Source organism: Pseudophryne corroboree, chromosome 12 (assembly GCF_028390025.1).
Source record: "Pseudophryne corroboree isolate aPseCor3 chromosome 12, aPseCor3.hap2, whole genome shotgun sequence".
In the NCBI taxonomy this organism is placed as follows: Eukaryota; Metazoa; Chordata; class Amphibia; order Anura; family Myobatrachidae; genus Pseudophryne; species Pseudophryne corroboree.
This window is the reverse complement of record NC_086455.1, coordinates 102,453,890-102,476,159: the sequence shown is the minus strand read 5'-3', so window position 1 is coordinate 102,476,159 and position 22,270 is coordinate 102,453,890. Positions and strand designations below refer to the sequence as shown.

The following is a 22,270-nucleotide window of genomic DNA, read 5'->3' as shown; positions in this document are numbered from 1 at the left end:
ATACACATTTCATTTTTACATATTGTGTGGCAATATGAAAGTAAATGGCAGTAGTGAGACATGGATTCTGTGTGGGGCTCAAGGGTTCCGCCCACACAGGGACGAAAAGGCAGGTGTAACACCTACAGATGTGCCCTCATAAATCTTGCCTCAATACGCCATGCAGCAAGAGATGCCGGCAGCTCTGCTAATGGGTGTCTTTTTGCAGGGAATGCATCTTATTCACACCACTATGTGACTAGGACACACAAGCAGCTTATGCTGATTAAAATGATATGCAGCATGCCTGTATTCTGTGTGCGACTGTGGCTGTATCTGCATATAACAAAGGCTACACTACAGTGATTTCCAGGAAAAAACTGTAATGCAGCATTTCGTATGCAGATACAGTCATACACAGAATATAGGCATGCCATATATAATTTTAATCAGTCTAAGCTGCTTGTGCAAACTATTTGCATAGCAATGCGACCTAGATGCATTTACATGGAAAAAGTTGCACATAAATACGCTCGGTGATACAGAGTCACCCCATGGCATGGCGTGACTAGAAGTGCTGTTTAATGTGACTGCAGCAAGGATGTAAGAGGACACATCTGTAATGGAGGCAGAGTGTAGTTAGTCTGGGAAAGACTGCTGCAGTCAGGTGAGGCTGCTGTGTGTCCATCCCAGGTGGGACTGTAAAAGCCAGTCAGTCTGCAAAGAGTCCCAGTGTGCCAGGAAGCCAGCATCTACACCTGCAGGAAGCAAAGAAGACCAGCAATATGTGACTGATCGTATGTTGCAGAGAAGAAGGCAGGCCAGTGGGCATTGAGTGTGAGAAGGCAAGCCAGGCAGTGTACTTACTTGCAGCAGGCAGGGAGGGACCAAAATTTCTGAGACTGTATGTGAGCAGTTGTTGCAGCCAAGTCAAGCCGGACCCTGGGGATATATTTGTAAGAGACAGGACTGAGACTTTGAGAAGACTTTGTTTGCAGACTAGCTGCCCAAGTGTAGTGAGTGGCAAAGAAGTGAATTAGTGCCCTGCATACGGGCTAAGCTGTTTGTTGTTTATGTTTCATGTATGCTGCCAGTAAAGTATTACTTTCATTTATGTACATGTAAAGCTGTGTAATGAACATGATTAAGCACCTACACACCGCACCCCTCTACCAAGTTAATTACCCCAGATTAGTCACAATTAGTAGGGATTTTCAATAATTTTGTGCATGAAACAAACTTTGTGTATTTTGAACCATCAGAAAGTAAAGGTGCCCTACCTCAGTCATGCTCAAAAACATTTATGTATTTCAGAATATTTTGTATTTTGGATATGGGAGACTCAACCAGTAGCTGAAACAGATTTTTTCTCTACATTTCTGAAAAATAATAAACCATAAATAAGGGTTAAACAAGTTGTACAATAGAATATACATAGATGTATAGTTAATAAAACGTAATAATACATAGTAAGCTACAGTCTCTAAGTGTTGCATACTGTATTACTTAATGTTGGCTATTACTTTTCGTGAAAGAGCCATGCAGCATGTATTCTCAATACTGACATTATGCCCCATACAGTTTTCCACAAGAATAAGAAATTGGAACGTTGAAGAGCCTTTGTCACATTTTCCACGCAACTCCTGGCAAAAAGACCAGTCAGTTGAATTCTGTAGGAAAAGACCCTTGATTTTGTTTATTCAGGAACCTTAACTGTCTTTAGCCTAGCGTGGATTTTGACATGTGTGGTAAGATGAGCTTTACGAGTGAAGCATTTTCCGCACTCAGAGCATGCATACGGCCTTTCTCCAGTGTGTGTTGTCTGGTGCCGGACAAGATCCCTATTGAGGGCAAATCTCTTATCACACTTGTTGCATGCGTATGGCCTCTCTCCAGTGTGTGATCTCTGGTGCACATTAAGATTGGAGTAACAAGTGAATCCTTTCCCACATACAGTGCAAATAAACGCCCAATCGCCTGTATGTGCTGCTTTATGTTTTACAAGCCTAGAGTTATCAGCAAAGCTTTTACCACATTCTTCACACGTGAAAGGCTTCTCTCCTGTATGAGACCTCTTGTGTATGACCAGAGCAGATGTACATGAAAACGTCTTGCCACATTCGCCACATATATATGGCTTCTCTCCCGTGTGTGTCCTGTTATGTATAAACAGCGAGGAGTTGCTAGTGAAACTTTTCCCGCATTCCCAGCAGACGTAAGGCCTTTCTCCTGTGTGGATCCTGATATGAGTAGACAGAGTAGCACTGCTAGTGAAGCTCTTCCCGCAATGTGTGCAAGTATATGGTCTTTCTCCTGTGTGGATCCTCTCATGTATGACTAGAGATGACTTTCTGGCAAAACTTTTACCACAGTCGTTACAAGAGAATGGTCGTTCCCCAGTGTGGGATCTCTGATGTATAATGAGATGTGAACTTGAGATACAGCTCCGACCACATTCGGTGCATATGTAGGTCTTCTGTACTTTGTAAGGTGTATAATGGATTGTTAACTTTGAGAGCTCTGGAGAATCTTTGTTATGTTTTCTGCACTTTAATTTTGACTTCACTGTGGATTTGCGTAGCCGAAGATTGCTGCGGTTCCTCTTCTCATTGTCTTCATTTTGGCTTTCTGTTCCTTCCTCTGGAGAACTTATGTTCTCATCTGTGATATCTATATCCTTAGAGCCTTCGGACTCTGTAGAACTTAGAGTGACGGATTTTCGTTTACTATGCTTCTGCCACCTTAGTTTTCGCTGTGAATGCCGAGTCTTATCTTTTTCCTCTTCTTCTTTTAAACTGGGTGATTTACATCCACCTGGACAAACAGGCTCTGCTGGAGAAAAAAAAAGAAAAAGTATGGTAGAGAAGTCTGAATGGTTTTAGGGAAGAGTTTCACAAATTCTGACATTACAGTCTAGGTTTTAAGGATATCCATGCCTGAGCACAGGTGACTTAATTAGCAGCTTAGTCAATTTGATTTAACCATCAGGAGTTAAGCATGGATATGCTTAACTCCTGGACTATAATGGTGGAGTTTGGGAAACTCTGTTTTAGTGCAATCTGTACATTAATTGAAAAAAACAAAAACAATTCAAGGCTGAGAAAATGTGTTACTGGAGTATTATAATACGATAAAACAAAATATTCTCTAAATTATCATTTTTTTGTTTTTTACTCTTGTTTTTGGAAGAGCTTTGGTAAGCACTATTTAACAAATGGAAAGCAAGGGATTGTAATCTCTCCAGGCCAGGGCTATCCTTCTTGATGTCAACCTGCCTTACATTCTCCTATCAACCTGAGCACCCATGTCAGACACTGATCTTTATTTGTATGGTAGACACTGTAGGTAATTGACACAGTCCCTTAGTCTCTGCCTACATCATCTCTGGTCCTGTTTGTTTAAACCAAGCTTTTGGACATAGGCTTGCTTTATGCTCTGGTATTCTCCCTGTTTTGCCCACATTTCTCCTATGCACCCCCCCCCCCCCTAACTTCCTATGTGCTATGCAATTCATTAAGGTTTGTTTGTTGTGTAATTTTTTTATTCTACTATGTGTCCTTTGTGGTACTGTATAAAAATACTAATGATGAAATGGAAAGCATCATAATGGAATTTACATTAGCAAAATATAGTGGGACAATAGATTAAAAAAAGATGTTTCAGTTCAGCATAGCGCGCAATTATATGCAAAGCTAAATAATATCGGACTTTGCTAGATTTTTGTTCAAGGTCAAAGGGAAGAGATGACTCTAAGGTAGGGGTGGGCAAAATGCGGCCCGCGTACCGATCCTGCCAGGCCCGCTGCCTCCCACCAGCACATATTGACAAGCGGCCCGACCGGCTGAGCTGCTGGTCATTGCGCTACCGTACCTTAAAGCTGCCAGCGCTCCTGAGGAAATCCTGGTTGCGGTCTAGCGGCCGCATAACGTGATGCGGCACATCAGCTGGCATTACATCAGGGGATGGGCGGTGTTGGGGGTGGGCAGTGTTGGGGGCAGGCCAGATAGTGGATGCAGGCAGCACACAGCAAGCAGCGGGAAGCTTGAACATGGCACATAAAGTAGACCTTTTTCTATTAATTTCTGTTTCTGTTTGCCATGCTTCAGCGAGGTAGCCTTTGTCGAGGAGGAAGCTGGTAATTTGGTCCAAGGGGGAGTGGGGTGGGGAGCTGCTAATTGTTAGTGACAAACAGATGGCATCCTTAAGGTCAAGCACCAGTAAGCCACAGTTGCTTCTCTAAGGTGTTACAGATCAGCCTCTCTGTTTTAATGTTCGCACTTTTCATATTGCGAACTAGTAATTGTGTCTAGGGAGGGAAGCTGGTCATTTTGTCCTGGAAGGGAGAGGGTGGGGAGCTGGTAATTGTGTCCAGGGGGGAGGAGGAGCTGGTAACTGTAAAAAGGTTTTTTATTATTGTTATAATTAGTATTATTAAATATGATTGTTTGCAAGTGGTGCTCTGAGGTCAGGTTTTGACAGTGTCGGACTGGCCCACCGAGGGAACACAGTGGTAGGAGCCCATTTTTAGGGGTGTGGTCAGTTTCCAGAGGGGGTGTGGCCAGCTGCCACATTTGTTTTCCTAACCATTAGGGAATGCATGAGCTGGCCCTTTGATAAATATATTTAGTAAATACTGTTAGTGCATACATAAGAATGTAGCAGATTAATAACAGAAATGCAGTGTAGACAGTAAACCATAGCCCCGTTCAGTATTAGGTAACATATGTATAATGTATAATTCAAGAACATAGTCTGTAACCTGATCCCTAGAGGCAGTGCCGTTTCTAGCGGCGGGCGAGCCGTGCACTTTGTTACTCGTTATCGCCTCTCCCCGAGCGCTCCTGCTCGGGGGGGGGGGGGGGGGGGGGGCGGAGTTTCGCGGAATGACGCGTTGCGTCATGACGTCACGACGCAAACGCGTCATTCCGCGAAACTCCGCCCCCCGAGCAGGAGCGCTCGGCAAGAGGCGATAAGGAGAATTCATGGAAGGAGGAGGCGGCCGGCGGCGCGAGGGACGTGAGTCGGCGGGACCGAAGAGCGGGAAGACGTAAGTATTCTCTCTCCCCCTTCCTTCCCCCCCACTTGAAACCTGCCTGACTTTGTAAAATGGGGACACCTGCCTATGGGGATACTGCCTGCCGCACTGTGTAAAATGGGGACACCTGCCTGCCGCACTGTGTAAAATGGGGACACCTGCCTATGGGGATACCTGCTTGCCGCACTGTGTAAAAATGGGGGCACCTGCCTGCGTACTGTGTAAAATGGGGGTACCTGCCTGCGTACTGTGTAATATGGGAATACCTGCCTGCCGCACTTTGTAAAATGGGGGCACCTGCCTGCGTACTGTGTAAAATGGGGATACCTGCCTGCGTACTGTGTAAAATGGGGAAATCTACCTACCGTACTGTGTAAAATGGGGATACCTGGCTGCCGCACTGTGTAAAATGGGGATATCTGCCTACCGTACTGTGTAAAATGGGGATACCTGCCTGCCGCGCTTTGTAAAATGGAGATATCTGCCTACCGTACTGTGTAAAATGGGGGTACCTGCCTGCCGCACTTTGTAAAATGGGGATATCTGCCTACCGTACTGTGTAATATGGGGATACCTGCCTGCGTGCTGTGTAAAATGGGGATATCTGCCTACCGTACTGTGTAAAATGGGGACACCTGCCTGCCGCGCTGTGTAATATGGGGACACCTGCCTGCCGCGCTGTGTAAAATGGGGGCACCTGCCTGCGTACTGTGTAAAATGGGGGCACCTGCCTGCGTACTGTGTAAAATGGGGATATCTACCTACCGTACTGTGTAAAATGGGGATACCTGCCTGCCGCACTGTGTAAAATGGGGATATCTGCCTACCGTACTGTGTAAAATGGGGATACCTGCCTGCCGCACTGTGTAAAATGGGGATATCTGCCTACCGTACTGTGTAAAATGGGGATACCTGCCTGCCGCACTTTGTAAAATGGGGATATCTGCCTACCGTACTGTGTAATATGGGGATACCTGCCTGCCGCACTTTGTAAAATGGGGGCACCTGCCTGCGTACTGTGTAAAATGGGGATATCTGCCTACCGTACTGTGTAAAATGGGGACACCTGCCTGCCGCGCTGTGTAATATGGGGACACCTGCCTGCCGCGCTGTGTAAAATGGGGACACCTGCCTGCCGCGCTGTGTAAAATGGGGACACCTGCCTGCCGCGCTGTGTAATATGGGGACACTTGCCTGCTGTAATGTGTAAAAAGGGGGCACGCATTTTTTTTTTTTAGAGCAATGGGGGGGGGGGGGGGGGGGGGGGGCGCATTTTGAAATCTCGCACTGGGAGCCAAATTGTCTAGAAACAGCCCTGCCTAGAGGAGGAGTAGGCAGGCAGTGGGGCCCACCGGGAGTTTCACCTTTACCACTGTGGCCCAGTCCAACCCTGGGTTTTAATAAGAGGCACTCGATATCCCGGCTCAACAGCACTTTGTGGACATTGCCTGAAATTCAAGAACCCTTTATGAATTAACTAAGAACCAGCAAGATCACATAGAGAAGAGGATCAGGAACAAGTGGTAACTATGAACAGGTAAAACGAGGTGGTATTGGCAGTGGCGGAACTACCGCCAGTGCAAGCAGTGCCTTGCACTGGGGCCTGCCACTGTGAAGGGGCCCAAAGCCAGCGCGGCATGTAATGAGTCAAACTGACTCATTACATGCCGCCTGTCGCTGCGGGCCACCGAGGAGGAGAGCGCACTCAGCGCAGGGACACAGCCACGCCACGGGGAGGAGGATGGAGCCGCAGCAGCGCACTGTAATTAGTGGAGGCGCTGCTGCAGCTGTCCTCTCCTTCCATATAGGCTGTCCTCCGCCGCCGTGAATGATGGGATGCGCTTCCCTCATCACAGCAGCGACGGCCAGTCTATGTGGAAGGAGAGGACAGCTGCAGCAGCGTCTCCACCAATTACACTGCGCTGCTGCGGCTCCCTCCTCCATCTCCCTCCTCTTCCTTCAATGCCTGCCCGGGATCATCATCTGCCTGCACCGAGGAGCCAGTAAGTATAATCTATTCTCTTTCTTTCTATCTATTATAATGTGAAAAAAGGGGGACGCTGTCTGCCGTAATGTGTAAAAAAGGGGACGCTGTCTGCCGTAATGCGTAAAAAAGGGGACGCTGTCTGCCGTAATGTGTAAAAAAGGGGATGCCGTCTGCCGTAATGTGTAAAAAAGGGGACGCTGTCTGCCGTAATGTGTAAAAAGAGGACGCTGTCTGCCGTAATGTGTAAAAAAGGGGACGCTGTCTGCCGTAATGTGTAAAAAAAGGGGACGCTGTCTGCCGTAATGTGTAAAAAGGGGGACGTTGTCTGCCGTAATGTGTAAAAAGAGGACACTGTCTGCCGTAATGTGTAAAAAGGGGAATCTGTGCGCCGTAATGTGTAAAAGGGGCTTTACCTGGTGTAGTGGTGCTACTGTGCGGCGTAATTTGAATAATGGAGACTACTGTGCACCGTAATATGAATTGGTATTATTTTGTGACCACACCCCTTCCCCATGAAGCCACGCCCCTATATTTTTTGCGCGTGCCTATGGCGTGCACTGCCCCTATTTTACATTAAGGGGGGGCGCCAATGGCGTTTCTTGCAAATAGCATTAAAATGTCTAGTTACGGCACTGTTGCTAGGTATCCATTTCCCTGGCCCTGAGCAGGTCCCCCTCATTAGATCCTCTCCAGGGGTGAGGGGGTGGACTTGGACGGGATGAGGGAGGGGGCCCAAAGCATTTTGTTGCACCTGGGCCCACCGCTCGCTAGTTCCGCCACTGGGTATTGGGCATAGCACAGAGAAGCTGAGGTGACTAAACAGATGTGTATTTACTAGTAATACTATATTATTTTAAACTACCCTGGTTATTAGGTCCGGTTTCTAGAGGGTACAATCTAGCATAAAGTGATCAACATGTTTAATAAGACAAATACTGACTTGTACTGAAACCTTTAGAAAATAAAATTGCTTTATATTTATAATTCACCTCTATATTTTCACCAAGGCTTTGATATCATCCAATTAGACTTTATTTCCCTTGAATATGATACAGAGCAGCTATGCTTATTACATAACTTTATCACACTGGCGCATAATTTGCTTAGGGGTTATCATCACTGCCTCAATAGCAGTCCACCAAGGCCCTATTTGTGTGGAGTTTGTATGTTCTCTGTGTTTGTGTGGGTTTCCTTTGGGTACTCCAGAGTCCAGGGGGAGGAGTGCAAGTACACGAAAAAGATCAATGGGTGACGAGCAGGAACACACAAGAGACCAGAGAAAGATGTGCAGGTACACACAGGAGAGCAGAGGAAGAGTGAAAGAACCTACAAGAGATCGGAGGGAGAGTGAAGGAGCACAGATGGGACCACAAGGACAGTTAAGTGACACCTAGGGGGCCAGGGGAGAGGAACACAGAACAGACATGCGGGAAAGGTGAAGCAACAAGTCATAACAGGAGATATACAGGTGAGGTAAGTAAAGTTCTTCCCTTTCAGGAAACAAAGCACAAACTGATTATAAAGGGAGCTGTGACCATGTAGAGATCTTTTAGTTATAGCATGTCTTTTGTTTTGGTTTATCACCACCGTAGAAGTACTGGTGTGGGATCATAAAAAGAGAATTTTGGTTCTAAATTTACTTTGAGACTGTTGATTAGGCTGAAGATAAAAAGTTTGACATCAAACATTGTCACTGCCCATGTATACCGTACAATATATAAAGCTAAGTGCATGGACAAGTTGAAACAATTCAAAGTACACTTGTCTATGCGCATCATACATATCCTTTATCAGAACTCACATCAACTCTATTTTAATGGAGTCTTGCTAAATGCATGGGGCCAAATGTACTAAGCCTGAAAAGTGATAAATATCACAGTGATAAAGCATCAGCCAATCGGCTCCTAACTGTCATTTTTCAAACACAGCCTGTAATATGGCAGTTAGGAGCCGATTGGCTGGCGCTTTATCACAGTGATATTTATCACTTTTCAGGCTTAGTACATCTCCCCCATGGAAACAAGTCCATAAGTACGCACAAGTCAAAAGGGGTGTGCACTGACATAAGAACTATTACAAAAGACTAGAACATGCCTAAACCAGTTTTCCAGTTAGGTGGGGCTCCTAGAATACATAGTAAAATGGAATTCTTGAACCATCAAGCGCTGTATATGCATAATATAACACAGAGGACAGAAACTACAAGAAAAATCATTTTATAGAAACAGAACACAGAGGAAGAAACTCTGATATGGTCATTTAGATTAAGCAAGAATATCAGATATTAACTAAAGTGTTTAGGTACTGAAACAATGCAGATATATAACCCCCCCTCCCCCCCCCCCCCCCACACACACAAAAAAAGATAAAAACAAAAACAAATCAGTAAGACATTATAGTTTCCCGCCTTTGCGAGGCATTGAAGCAGACACTGCCCCCCTTCTACGTAAAGTACTCCTGCGCAAGTTACTTGTCTCTCTATCATCTGTTGGGGAAATTGGTTGCTGATGATGGGAATTTGACTCCAATGAAGACTCCATTGCGAGTCTTTTAGCGGCAATATCATTGGCTGCCATAGAAGTTTTAGCTTATTAGCTTGATAAGAGGCTGTCTCTTCTCTATAGTGGGCTGTTTCCTCTCGTGCCTTTTCTTGGTTAGTAACTATACGATCCAGCATGTGATTCATAGTCTGCGTGTAAGCGCTCCATGCTACTGCACAAGTCCTCCAATATTTTCCCTTGACATTCTTCAGGCTTCATTACATTCTCAACCACGGCATCATTTTCTGTTTTTATTGGAATCTATTTTATTCAGTACAAGTGGCTGAATGTTCTCTGTAGATGACAATATCCTGAGGGTCCACAGTAGTCACAATGATTTCTTGATTATCCTCTAGAAAGTGAAAAAGGAGGGAGTAAAGTAACGCCTGCTATAGCAAACAGCTGGTACAACTTGAAGCACAACTGTATTTAAAGCTGTATAATTACCAGCAGATGTAAACCCAGAGTCACTATCAGCCGAATTTTCTAGAGATGACCCGAACCCCATCAAATCTTGAAACATCTCTGGAAAAAAAAAGGGGATAAAACCAATAATGACGACTGTCGTCACTAATTATATAATGCAGGCATTCTTAACCTCAGTCCTCAAGGCACACTAACAGTCCAAGTTTTAGTGATATGTATACAGCTGACCTAAATAGTACCTCAGTTATTTTGATTTAACCATCTGTTCTGAGGCCTGGATATCACACTGTTAGTGTGCCTTGAGGACAGAGGTTGGTAATGCCTGATATAATGGGGCAAAATAATAAGATGGCAGCTCTATTTAAGATGGGATGTTGCCCATATCAACCAATCAGATTCCTGGTATTATCTTCTAGAACAGTGATTTTCAACCTTTTTTTACTCACGGCACACTGAACAATGGGGGTAATTCCAAGTTGATCGCAGCAGAATTTTTTTTAGCAGTTGGGCAAAACCATGTGCACTGCAGGGGAGGCAGATATATCATGTGCAGAGAGAGTTAGATTTGGGTGGGTTATTTTGTTTCTGTGCAGGGTAAATACTGGCTGCTTTATTTTTACACTGCAATTTAGATTGCAGATTGAACACACCACACCCAAATCTAACTCTCTCTGCACGTTATATCTGCCTCCCCTGCAGTGCACATGGTTTTGCCCAACTGCTAAAAAATTTCCTGCTGCGATCAACTTGGAATTACCCCCATATTTTAAAATTGCCAAGGCACACCATCAGTTCCCCACAGAAAAAAAACAAAACACACACATTGGCCCTCACAGTAAAAATGTACAGATGGTATAATGATTAGCATTACTGCCTCACAGCACTGAGGTCGTGGGTTCAATTCCTACCATGGCCCTAACTGTACGGAGTTTGTATGTTCTCCCCGTACTTGCATAGGTTTCCCCCGGCTTCTCCGGTTTCCTCCCACAATCCAAAAATATACTAGTAGGTTAATTGGCTTCCAATAAAATTAACCCTAGTGAATGTGTCTGTGTGTACATGTGATAGGGAATCTAGACTGTAAGCTCCACTGGGGCAGGGACGGAGGTGAATGGACAAATATTCTCTGTAAAGCGCTGCGGAATATGTGTGCGTTATATAAATAACTGGTAATAAATAATCAATAATCTTAGCACTTCGTATACAGATTTAGACTCAATCGCACACAGATATACAAGTGTTGCATATCAAATTAATATCCACAGTGGATTGATCTATCCCAGTTACATTGTATTACAAGTAAGATGCAATTTCATGTAAAAGACACCCAGCACAGTCACACAGGACTTTGGAGCTCACTTGCACCAGGTGTCTTGCATCACATGGTGTATTGAGGCTAATTGTATGAGGACACATCTGTAAGTTAACAAGGCTGTGTAAGGACCTGCCCAAACATCTATATGACTGAAGACCATGTTAACTTTGTATGGGCTAATGTTGTGTGTTCTACTGGGTCTAAAGCTTTTACTTCTGCTAGTTCCTTATGAAGTTACAAACATACAAAGGCCAACAAAACAGTGACTTAAAGATAATTTAGTTGTAAACAATAGTCCAAAAAATTAGAACACTTTAGTGTAAGCATATAGGATACATATCCACGGTCAGTGATCTGGCTGTCAGGATCCCGACTGCTGGGATTTTCAACGAATCCCTACTTATGAATGCCCAAATTGAATAATTGTACAATTTAAAATGTTATAGAAATATACTAACAGGCGGCATGACACGATGATTCTGTCATCTACATTGGGCCTTGTTCTAACATAAGAAGTTAAGCCACCATGGGTGGCTCCACCTGGATTCAGTTTATTAATGAGCACAAGCAATATTACATTGTGATAGTTTAAATGGATAATAAGGTATGTGGTGTGTACACCGGAGAGATTTTTTCAAGAAAAGTTAGTGCAAATCGCAAGGTGTTATGCCACTTGCTATCCCGATGCGGTCCCGCCAGGTCGGTATCGCAAGAAAAGATAGACTGTGCAGGCAAGTCATTCCATGCTAGATCGGTGTACTATCTAGTTCATCTCACATGTCAATGACATCTCACATAAGCCAAAATCTCACATAAGCCAAAATCGTAAGCACACATAGTCCATATCTCAAGAAAAGTTAGTCAAAATCGGTGGTGCTGGGCTCCGGGGAGTTCAGGGGAAATCGCAAAGTGAATATCGGGCATAGCAAGGATCTCACTGTGTGTACACACCATTAGGCAAGCTTTGCCTTATGGCCTTCACTAAATGGCACTTCTATAAATCATGTAGTCAGTGGAATAGGACATGTTAATGGCACCAATTAAAGACTGCAATTTTCACTTGACATTAGAAAGACTACTCAAAATGAGGTTATTGAGACGATTTATTCATAACATTGAAATAAAACACATTTTACAGATGTGTTCTGATATATCTACCCTCAATACACCATACAGGTGGAAATGACTGGCGTAAGTGAGCCAACAGGTCCTGTGCAACTCCATTAGTGGCTGGTGTCTTTTTTTTGCTGAAAATGCCTCTTAGTAGAAACACAATGTTACTAAGAAACACCAGGAGATTCTGCTTATTCATTTGATATGCGACTTGTATATTTGTGTGCGTCTGAGTCTGTATATGAAGAGCAGAGCAACAGAACTTGGCATGGAAAAATGCCAAAGCTGCTGCATCATAGCATCTTCATGCTTCTGTATTTTATGAAAAGCTGTTCTGTACTTCATTATTTTCTGTACTATATTATGCTATGTATCTGTGAAGCGCCTTGAGTCCTATTGGAGAAAGAGCGCTATATAAATACATTTATTATTATTATTATTCGTAAGCAGATTCAGAGATATACAAAGTGTCACATATCAAATTAATCAGCACGATCCACTGGTGTGTCCTAGCTGTCTCACACTGCCTCACACTGCAATAAAGACACATTGTCTGCAAAAAACACGCCCAACACTAGCAAAGTGTCACGGGAAATGGCCTGCCATTAGGGGCTAATTGGCATGACTTCAGGAAAGGTGTATGACTAAACATCTGTATAGTTGACCCCACACCTACACACATTAGTGATGCTTTATGAGTGGATTTAGTCATGAGATGCAGTCTAAGGGATAGATTCAATGACTTGTACTTTAATTGTAATTTATGCTTGAACCTCCAAGGCGAGCAGAAAATAGGATTTTAATTACCTACCGGTAAATCCTTTTCTCGTAGTCTGTAGAGGACACTGGGAATCCATTTAGTACCATGGGGTATAGGCGGGTCCACTAGGAGCCTTGGGCACTTCAAGAATTTGATAGTGTGCGCTGGCTTCTCCCTCTATGCCCCTCCTACCAGACTCAGTCTAGGAAACTGTGCCCGAGGAGACAGAAATACTTTGAGAGAAGGACAGATAATAAAAGTGGTGAGATTACGAACCAGCACACACAGAACAATAGGAAAGCCATGCTAACCAAACATGAAACATGAACAGCAACAGCTGAACAAACCAGAATACTTAATCAAGTAACAGTGCAGGAAAAACGAAGCACCGGGCGGGCGCCCAGTATCCTCTAAGGACTACGAGAAAAGGATTTACTGGTAGGTAATTAGAATCCATTTAGTACCATGGGGAAGTACCAAAGCTCCCAAACTGGGTGGGAGAGTGCTGAGGTTCCTGCAGAACTGATTGACCAAACTGAAGGTCCTCAGAGGCCAAAGTATCGAACTTGTAAAACTTTGCAAACGTGTTCGAACCTGACCAAGTAGCTGCTCGGCAGAGATGTAAAGCCGAGACACCCCAGGCAGCCGCCCAAGACGAACCCACCGACCTAGTAGAGTGGGCCTGTACAGAATTTGGAACCGGCAATCCTGCCGTGGAATAAGCATGCTGGATCGTAAGCTTGATCCAGCGTGCAATAGACTGCGTTGAAGCAGGACACCCAATTTTATTGGGATCATAGAGAACAAACAGCGATTTTCTGTGATGAGCTGTTCTCTTTACATACAGCTTCAAAGCCCTCACAACATCCAAAGACATTGAAGTAGCAGAGATGTCCGTCACAGCCGGAACCACAATTGGTTGGTTGATGTTTAAAGCGGACACCACCTTAGGAATAAATTGCTGACGAGTTCTGAGTTCAGCTGTCTTCATGGAATATTGGGGGTCATTCCGACCCGATCGCACGCTGCACTTCTTCGCAGCCGTGCGATCGGGTCGCAACTGCGCATGCACCGGCGCATGGCAGTCATCGTTGCCTAGCGATCGCCTCTGAGACAGAGGCAGTCGCTAGGCGGGAGGGGGCTGAACGGCGGCGTTTAGCCGCCGTTTAGGGGTGCGGTCCGGCCAACACAGGCGTGGCCGGACCGTTCGGGGGGCGGGCCGCGGCGGCTGCGTGACGTGTCATGCAGCCGCTGCGGCCAGCGGGAGTGACGAGTAACTCCCGGCCAGCCGCAGGAGCTGCGCTGGCCGGGAGTTACTCCTCAAATACAAAGGCATCGTATTTGTGCGAGAGGGCCGGCACTGACATGCGGGGCAGACTAGCCCTGTGCTGGGCGTCCCCCCGCATGACTGAGTTAAGGATCGTAGCTGTGCTAAACTTAGCACTGCTACAATCAACTTGGAATGACCCCCATTAAGTAGGGACTTTTGTGAGACAACGCCCCTAGTACCGACACACGTCTCGCTGAGGCCAAGGCCAATAGTGTGACTGTCTTTCATGTAAGGTACTTTACGTCAACCTCCTGTAACGGTTCAAACCAGTCCGATTGGAGGAACTGCAGCACCAAATTGAGATCCCAAGGTGCCGTGGGAGGCACAAACGGAGGTTGGATGTGTAGAACACCTTTCAAGAACGTCTGATCCTTAGGGAAAGAATCTCACAAAGTAGATGTGATTCCGTACCAGTTTTCTAAAGGTTCGAAAAGATAGTTTATACTAAAGATAATATAGTACCAGAATAACGTATAAATATGCACGTGTAATTAGTGTTGTGATTATAGGGTCTGGTGGTGCACCCAGAGTCAAAAACAAACTAGGAAGAGAGGGAAATACAGAACTCTTGTGTTGGTGCACTCTTTATTTATAGTTTTGTTATTATGAAGATATTAAAACATAACTTTTATTTTCTAACTATTCTAAGAAAAAATCCACATTTATATATTCCACCTCAATTAATTCTAAAAGTATATGTTACTACATATGAGTATAATTCAGCCCACCAGTATCTCTGGGGGATGCCATATCTATTGACGTGGCTGATTAATCCAGACAGGTTGGGGTATATATATATCACAACCAATGTTAAAGTTTGTTAGAAAATTGGAAATGTTCTGGTTAGTCTATATTGGTAGACTTCAGGAGGGATGTAGACACTCTTGCTCTACATCCTGTTCCTATCCAACCAGCACAAGCTCTGCTTGTATTAATGGGACCTCATAGGGTCATTAAACCAAAATGTTGTGAGGAATATAGATCCTTATTAGTATTGAACCAATTCTGATCTATGACATATCAGGACAGACGGTACTTAGGAAATATGATATAATTCAGAGAAAGAGAAGATTGAAGAAAAAGTGGTGATCCTGCTGTTGGCTTAGAGTCGAGAAGGTCACGAATTACAACACGGGTATTCTCTGGGGGTCAGCCTCACAGATACTGACCCAGCCCACCACCGTTTTGCTTCCAAGATCGGACGAGATCGGGCTCAGTCGGTGGGGTATGGTAGTAATTCCTTGTGCCTGCTATGGCCGACTCACCAATGAGAGTGCACCTAAATTGAGTGGGGGAAAGAAGTGTAAAATGGGGGGGGGAGGAGACAGAAAAATGAGGCGGATCTGCTGTCTATGTTAGGCACAGGATAAACCTGTGGATCATGGATGAGAGTCCGCAGAATATAAAGAGAAAAGGGATGAAAGAAGAAGAATGGGGGGGGGGAAGGGGGGAGGAGAGAAGAGGGAACTGAGTAGGGATGGTGACAGATATCCACTTGATATAAAACACAGAATGCTGTCAATGAGGTAAGAAATTAGGTATAGGCCAGATTGACTGGCAATGTTAGATATATTCTGTGGTCACTTGGATTGGAATGAGTATATAACTATCAGCTTGGTATAAAAACCAGAATTATGTATAATTAGGTATAGGCCAAATTAACTGGAACTGATGGATATATTCCGCGATCACTCAATTTAGAAAACTATGTATTTGCCACATAGAGGGTACAGGTTAGTGTGCAGACACTCTGGGTACCTGATATCATACTTGTATATACATATGCTAAGATAGAACAGAACTTGTACTATTCATAACTTGCAGCACGACTGAAAATTTAGTTAAGAAGGATAGCAGTGTGGTATTCTGTCTAAATCCCTCAATAGACCTGATTAGGTCTAGGTGTTTATACAAAGCTGCAGATATATTAAGGCATAATATAGAGATGTCAAGGTGATTACTAATCAGGATATTTTAGAGAGTACTCCTGTTGGCAGTATAGAACGTAAGTGGGTGAACAGACCCCTGCAGATACTAATTAATTAGGTACAATTACCATTCTTACTTCTCTCCTCTGTTTAGGAACCAGCATAAAAATAACAGTGATAATATAACCATTTTCGTGCTGGGAAAAAAATGGGCAATTGAAGAGAGAAAGAGAGGGTGAGGGATATCTGACAAAGCAAAAGAGGGGATAATAAGAATCTCTTTCAAAATATCATTCAAGATATCACAATCATAGTCCAGATCCCTGGGCTGCCCTAAATAGGGTCATGACAAAAATATATATATACTGCATTGCTGTGTTGGTATAGAGAATCTCATGAAAGTAGATACAAAAGTGTACCGGTCCCTGCCCAGGTCCCTGGGTCAGTCAATAGGTGATAGGATGCAAGATATATTCCTCAGGTCCTTAATACATTTAGAAGTTTTTCATGCTGGAATGCTAAGATAGGTCAAGCTGGAACTGGAAATAGGTCCTGCTGGAGCTGGAAAATGCGTTTCACCCGTCCTGCGGGCTTGTTCACTTCCAATGCTACTGGTATGGTGTATAGACTGAGGTTTAAATACCTATGTAGGTAGTTATTGGCCAATAGCTGCATTGTACTTAATTAGCTTATAATAAACATCTGACCTCCGCTGTGTTCAGCGGAAGTGATGTGTTCGAACAGGTTGCTAGGCAACCTATATTATGTGTCTTAACATCAGGACAAAAACAAAAACATAAAGAAGGGGAGGGAATGTAAATAATCTCTTGGTTAAAGGCCTCGTTTGTACAGTGAATTGATATAATGGGGCAGCAGAGAAACCTCTTGCTCCTTTGAGATACTAATGTGATCGGAGCCCCGATGTGGTACGTCACAACCGGCGGTCGGCCCCAGCGTCGCGTTGCCAGGATACGAGCCGCCCTCAGTTGTCATTGGTGACGTCACCTCTCTTCGGAGATCGAAATGGACGTCGAGATTAGAGCGTCCCGTCGCCCGGCAACCGAGCGTGCCCCGGCCAGCGGGTGGAACTGCATTAGAGCTCCCACAGACCGGCTGATATAACTGCCTGCTGGGGAGTTATTTGTTGGGACAAACTGAAGTAGATCCAGGTTTATTTTGGACGGGGCTCCTTATTTTACTTTTAAGGTTAGGTGCTTACTGAGTCCCGCCTCTAGAAATTTCTACTGATTGGACCATGTCTAATCAGTGAGATGGTACAGTAACCTGTTTTTTAATTAACCCATCATGGGTAGGAATTTAGAGAGAACAGGGGGAAAGGGGAGGGCTTGAAGTATTGGTTATTGAAGAGTGAACCTAGGTGATAGTAAGTATGAGAACTAAGCTGATTAACAGTAGCTGTAAGAAGAAAATTTATATAAATTGAAGTAAAGTCACAGTGAAAGTGAAATATTATAATGAGATAATGAAGATATAGATATGAATTAACCTTAAATATTATAAATAAAATGTGTAGAATTAAAAGTTTTTATAAAAAAAAAAAGGATGAAGGTAAAAGACCAAATTAGGACTGGGGGTTGAGTGAAGATAATTGAAAAAAAAAATAAAAAAAAATTGATTATATATATATATAAAATAAAATAAAATCTAACTATATGGGTATAAGTGCGAAATCTTATGTTGTGTCTAGATGGCATAGTATGAGGATATGCTATTGGGAGTGAAATGAAGTATGTACTATGTGATTAGGAAGTTATATTGTTATAAGGAAGGGGTGATGAATAAGGTGGTAACCCACCGTGAATGTGAAGGCGAGTGTAAGAATAATTATTAGGATAGGGGGAATATTGGGTTATTGACTGGGAAAGGTGGTGAACGTGTAATTTGGTGATAGCAATTTGATGGGTAGGTATGGAATTATGTGCCATATCCATTACTTACTAGATGTGGGCATAGTGAATATACCTAGAGGACATGACATTAAAGAGTCCATAATCGTGTGCGGTGAATGGAACCTGGGTGAGGTGAGTAATTATGCTGCATGGGACGTATTGCAGAGAGGGAAGGGGGGGGGGGGGGAAAGGGAGGGGGGGGTTTGTAGGGAAGGGGGAGAGATGGGTACTAATATGGATAACTTATGGCAGGTAAATGGGTATGGTCTGGTGAGTAACATATCAGATACTGTGAGAGGGGAGGGGAGAACGGTTTGATGACATGAAGAATAGAGTGTCAAATATAGGCATTGAGCTAAAGGTTCGGACCATTTAAGGTCGGATCGTGCTTAGAGAAAAGCACTATAATTTATGCTCTCATTGAGGCCCATTGGTTTATAAGTATTTAGTTTAAATATCCACTCAGTTTCTTTTTTTAACAGTTCTTTGGTCAGATCCCCTCCTCTAATGCCCAACTGGACTCTTTCCAAACCGAAGACTCTAAGGTCTTTTTGGAAATCTGTGTGACAGGAGTAAAAATGCCTGGCAACCAATGTCAATTTTCTCATATGTGTGAGATCACTGGCAGCATTCCGACACGTGCCCACATGTTCCAGGATCCGTTCCTTGAATTTCCGGGTCGTCATTCCAACATACCTTAAGTTACAACTACATTCAATGCAGTAGATCAGACCTTGGGTGCTACAGTTAAAAAATTATTTGATAGCTATTGATTGACCGTAGCGATCTGTTATTGTATTAATTTTGGCTATCTGGGGACAGGCTTTACAATGTCGCATGGAAAAGTGCCCAGCGAGGTATTAGGCCTGATTGTTCTGGATTGAAAATGACTCCGTACAAGGAGGTCCTTGATGTTCCTTGATCTCCTCCAGCTCATTTGGATATTAGTGTCTATCCATGGTGCCAGGGTCTTATCAAGTTGAAGTATGGGGAGATGTTTTTCAATTGCTTTTTTAATCTGTCTCCATTCCGGGCAAAAAGTTCCAATGAATCTGATCTTATCGTCTTGTTTTTTGGGGGTCTTGGTTGAGAAGATGAGAGTATTCCTTGGTATCTTAGTTACCTCTTCATATGCTCGTTTGAGAGACCTTTTGCTGTATCCTCTCTCATGCAGTCGGCGAGATAATTCCTGACTTTTACCTTTGAACACTTCATCTTCAGAACAATTTCTTCGGAGTCTGAGGAACTCCCCTTTCGGTATGTTTTCCACCGTTGGCGGGAAATGTGCGCTGGTTTGGAACAGGAGGCTGTTAGTGGATGTTTCTTTCCGATAAAGTTCTGTGGACAGACTGCCTGTGGTGGATTTGTAGATGTTGATGTCAAGAAAGGCTACTCTATCCTGATTGATGGTGTGTGTAAGCCTTATATTGAGGTCATTGTTATTGAGGAGCTTAATAAATTCCATCAGGAGATTCTGCTCCCCATCCCAGATGACAAAAATGTCATCTATAAATCTAAGCAACAACATGACATGTTCTGTACAGGCAGTTATATCAGTCGGTCTGTGGGAGCTCTAATGCAGTTCCACCCGCTGGCCGGGGCACGCTCGGTTGCCGGGCGACGGGACGCTCTAATCTCGACGTCCATTTCGATCTCCGAAGAGAGGTGACGTCACCAATGACAACCGAGGGCGGCTCGTATCCTGGCAACGCAACGCTGGGGCCAACCGCCGGTTGTGACGTACCACATCGGGGCTACGATCACATTAGTATCTCAAAGGAGCAAGAGGTTTCTCTGCTGCCCCAATATATCAATTCACTGTACAAACAAGGCCTTTAACCAAGAGATTATTTACATTCCCTCCCCTTCTTTGTGTTTTTTTGTCCTGATGTTAAGACACATAATATAGGTTGCCTAGCAACCTGTTCGAACACATCACTTCCGCTGAACACAGCGGAGGTCAGATGTTTATTATAAGCTAATTAAGTACAATACAGCTATTGGCCAATAACTACCTACATGGGTATTTAAACCTCAGTCTATACACCATACCAGTAGCATTGGAAGTGAACAAGCCCGCAGGACGGGTGAAACGCGTTTTCCAGCTCCAGCAGGACCTATTTACAGTTCCAGCTTGCCCTATCTCAGCATTCCAGCATGAAAAACTTCTACATGTATTAAGGACCTGAGGAATATATCTTGCATCCTATCACCTATTGACTGACCCAGGGACCTGGGCAGGGACCGGTACACTTTTGTATCTACTTTCATGAGATTCTCTATACCAACACAGCAATGCAGTATATATATATATTTTTGTCATGACCCTATTTAGGGCAGCCCAGGGATCTGGACTATGATTGTGATATCTTGAATGATATTTTGAAAGAGATTCTTATTATCCCCTCTTTTGCTTTGTCAGATATCCCTCACCCTCTCTTTCTCTCTTCAATTGCCCATTTTTTTCCCAGCACGAAAATGGTTATATTATCACTGTTATTTTTATGCTGGTTCCTAAACAGAGGAGAGAAGTAAGGATGGTAATTGTACCTAATTAATTAGTATCTGCAGGGGTCTGTTCACCCACTTACGTTCTATACTGCCAACAGGAGTACTCTCTAAAATATCCTGATTAGTAATCACCTTGACATCTCTATATTATGCCTTAATATATCTGCAGCTTTGTATAAACACCTAGACCTAATCAGGTCTATTGAGGGATTTAGACAGAATACCACACTGCTATCCTTCTTAACTAAATTTTCAGTCGTGCTGCAAGTTATGAATAGTAAAAGTTCTGTTCTCTCTTAGCATATGTATATACAAGTATGATATCAGGTACCCAGAGGGTCTGCACACTAGCCTGTACCCTCTATGTGGCAAATACATAGTTTTCTAAATTGAGTGATCGCGGAATATATCCATCAGTTCCAGTTAATTTGGCCTATGCCTAATTATACATAATTCTGGTTTTTATACCAAGCTGATAGTTATATACTCATTCCAATCCAAGTGACCACAGAATATATCTAACATTGCCAGTCAATCTGGCCTATACCTAATTTCTTACCTCATTGACAGCATTCTGTGTTTTATATCAAGTGGATATCTGTCACCATCCCTACTCAGTTCCCTCTTCTCTCCTCCCCCCTTCCCCCCCCCATTATTCTTCTTTCATCCCTTTTCTCTTTATATTCTGCGGACTCTCATCCATGATCCACAGGTTTATCCTGTGCCTAACATAGACAGCAGATCCGCCTCATTTTTCTGTCTCCTCCTCCCCCCCCTTTTTACACTTCTTTCCCCCACTCAATTTAGGTGCACTCTCATTGGTGAGTCGGCCATAGCAGGCACAAGGAATTACTACCATACCCCACCGACTGAGCCCGATCTCGTCCGATCTTGGAAGCAAAACGGTGGTGGGCTGGGTCAGTATCTGTGAGGGTGATCCCCAGAGAATACCCGGTGTTGTAATTCGTGACCTTCTCGACTCTAAGCCAACAGCAGGATCACCACTTTTTCTTCAATCATCTCTTTCTCTGAATTATATCATCTTTCCTAAGTACCGTCTGTCCTGATATGTCATAGATCAGAATTGGTTCAATACTAATAAGGATCTATATTCCTCACAACATTTTGGTTTAATGACCCTATGAGGTCCCATTAATACAAGCAGAGCTTGTGCTGGTTGGATAGGAACAGGATGTAGAGCAAGAGTGTCTACATCCCTCCTGAAGTCTACCAATATAGACTAACCAGAACATTTCCAATTTTCTAACAAACTTTAACATTGGTTGTGATATATATATACCCCAACCTGTCTGGATTAATCAGCCACGTCAATAGATATGGCATCCCCCAGAGATACTGGTGGGCTGAATTATACTCATATGTAGTAACATATACTTTTAGAATTAATTGAGGTGGAATATATAAATGTGGATTTT

The 22,270-nt window shown here is 43.7% G+C and overlaps 1 protein-coding gene and 1 pseudogene across 1 annotated transcript in view; one reads left to right on the top strand and one right to left on the bottom strand.

Moving 5' to 3' along the window:
• Nucleotides 1-434: 434 nt before the first annotated feature.
• The window catches only part of LOC134980839 (oocyte zinc finger protein XlCOF6.1-like), a 131,927-nt gene continuing 110,091 nt past the window's right edge, over nt 435-22,270 (bottom strand). Inside the window, exon 3 of the mRNA XM_063947825.1 lies at nt 435-2,811. Within this exon, the coding sequence (XP_063803895.1) occupies nt 1,676-2,811 (1,136 nt within the window). The 3' untranslated portion in view covers nt 435-1,675. The remainder of the gene's footprint in view (nt 2,812-22,270) is intronic.
• Nucleotides 21,682-21,800, top strand: LOC134981809 (5S ribosomal RNA; annotated as a pseudogene).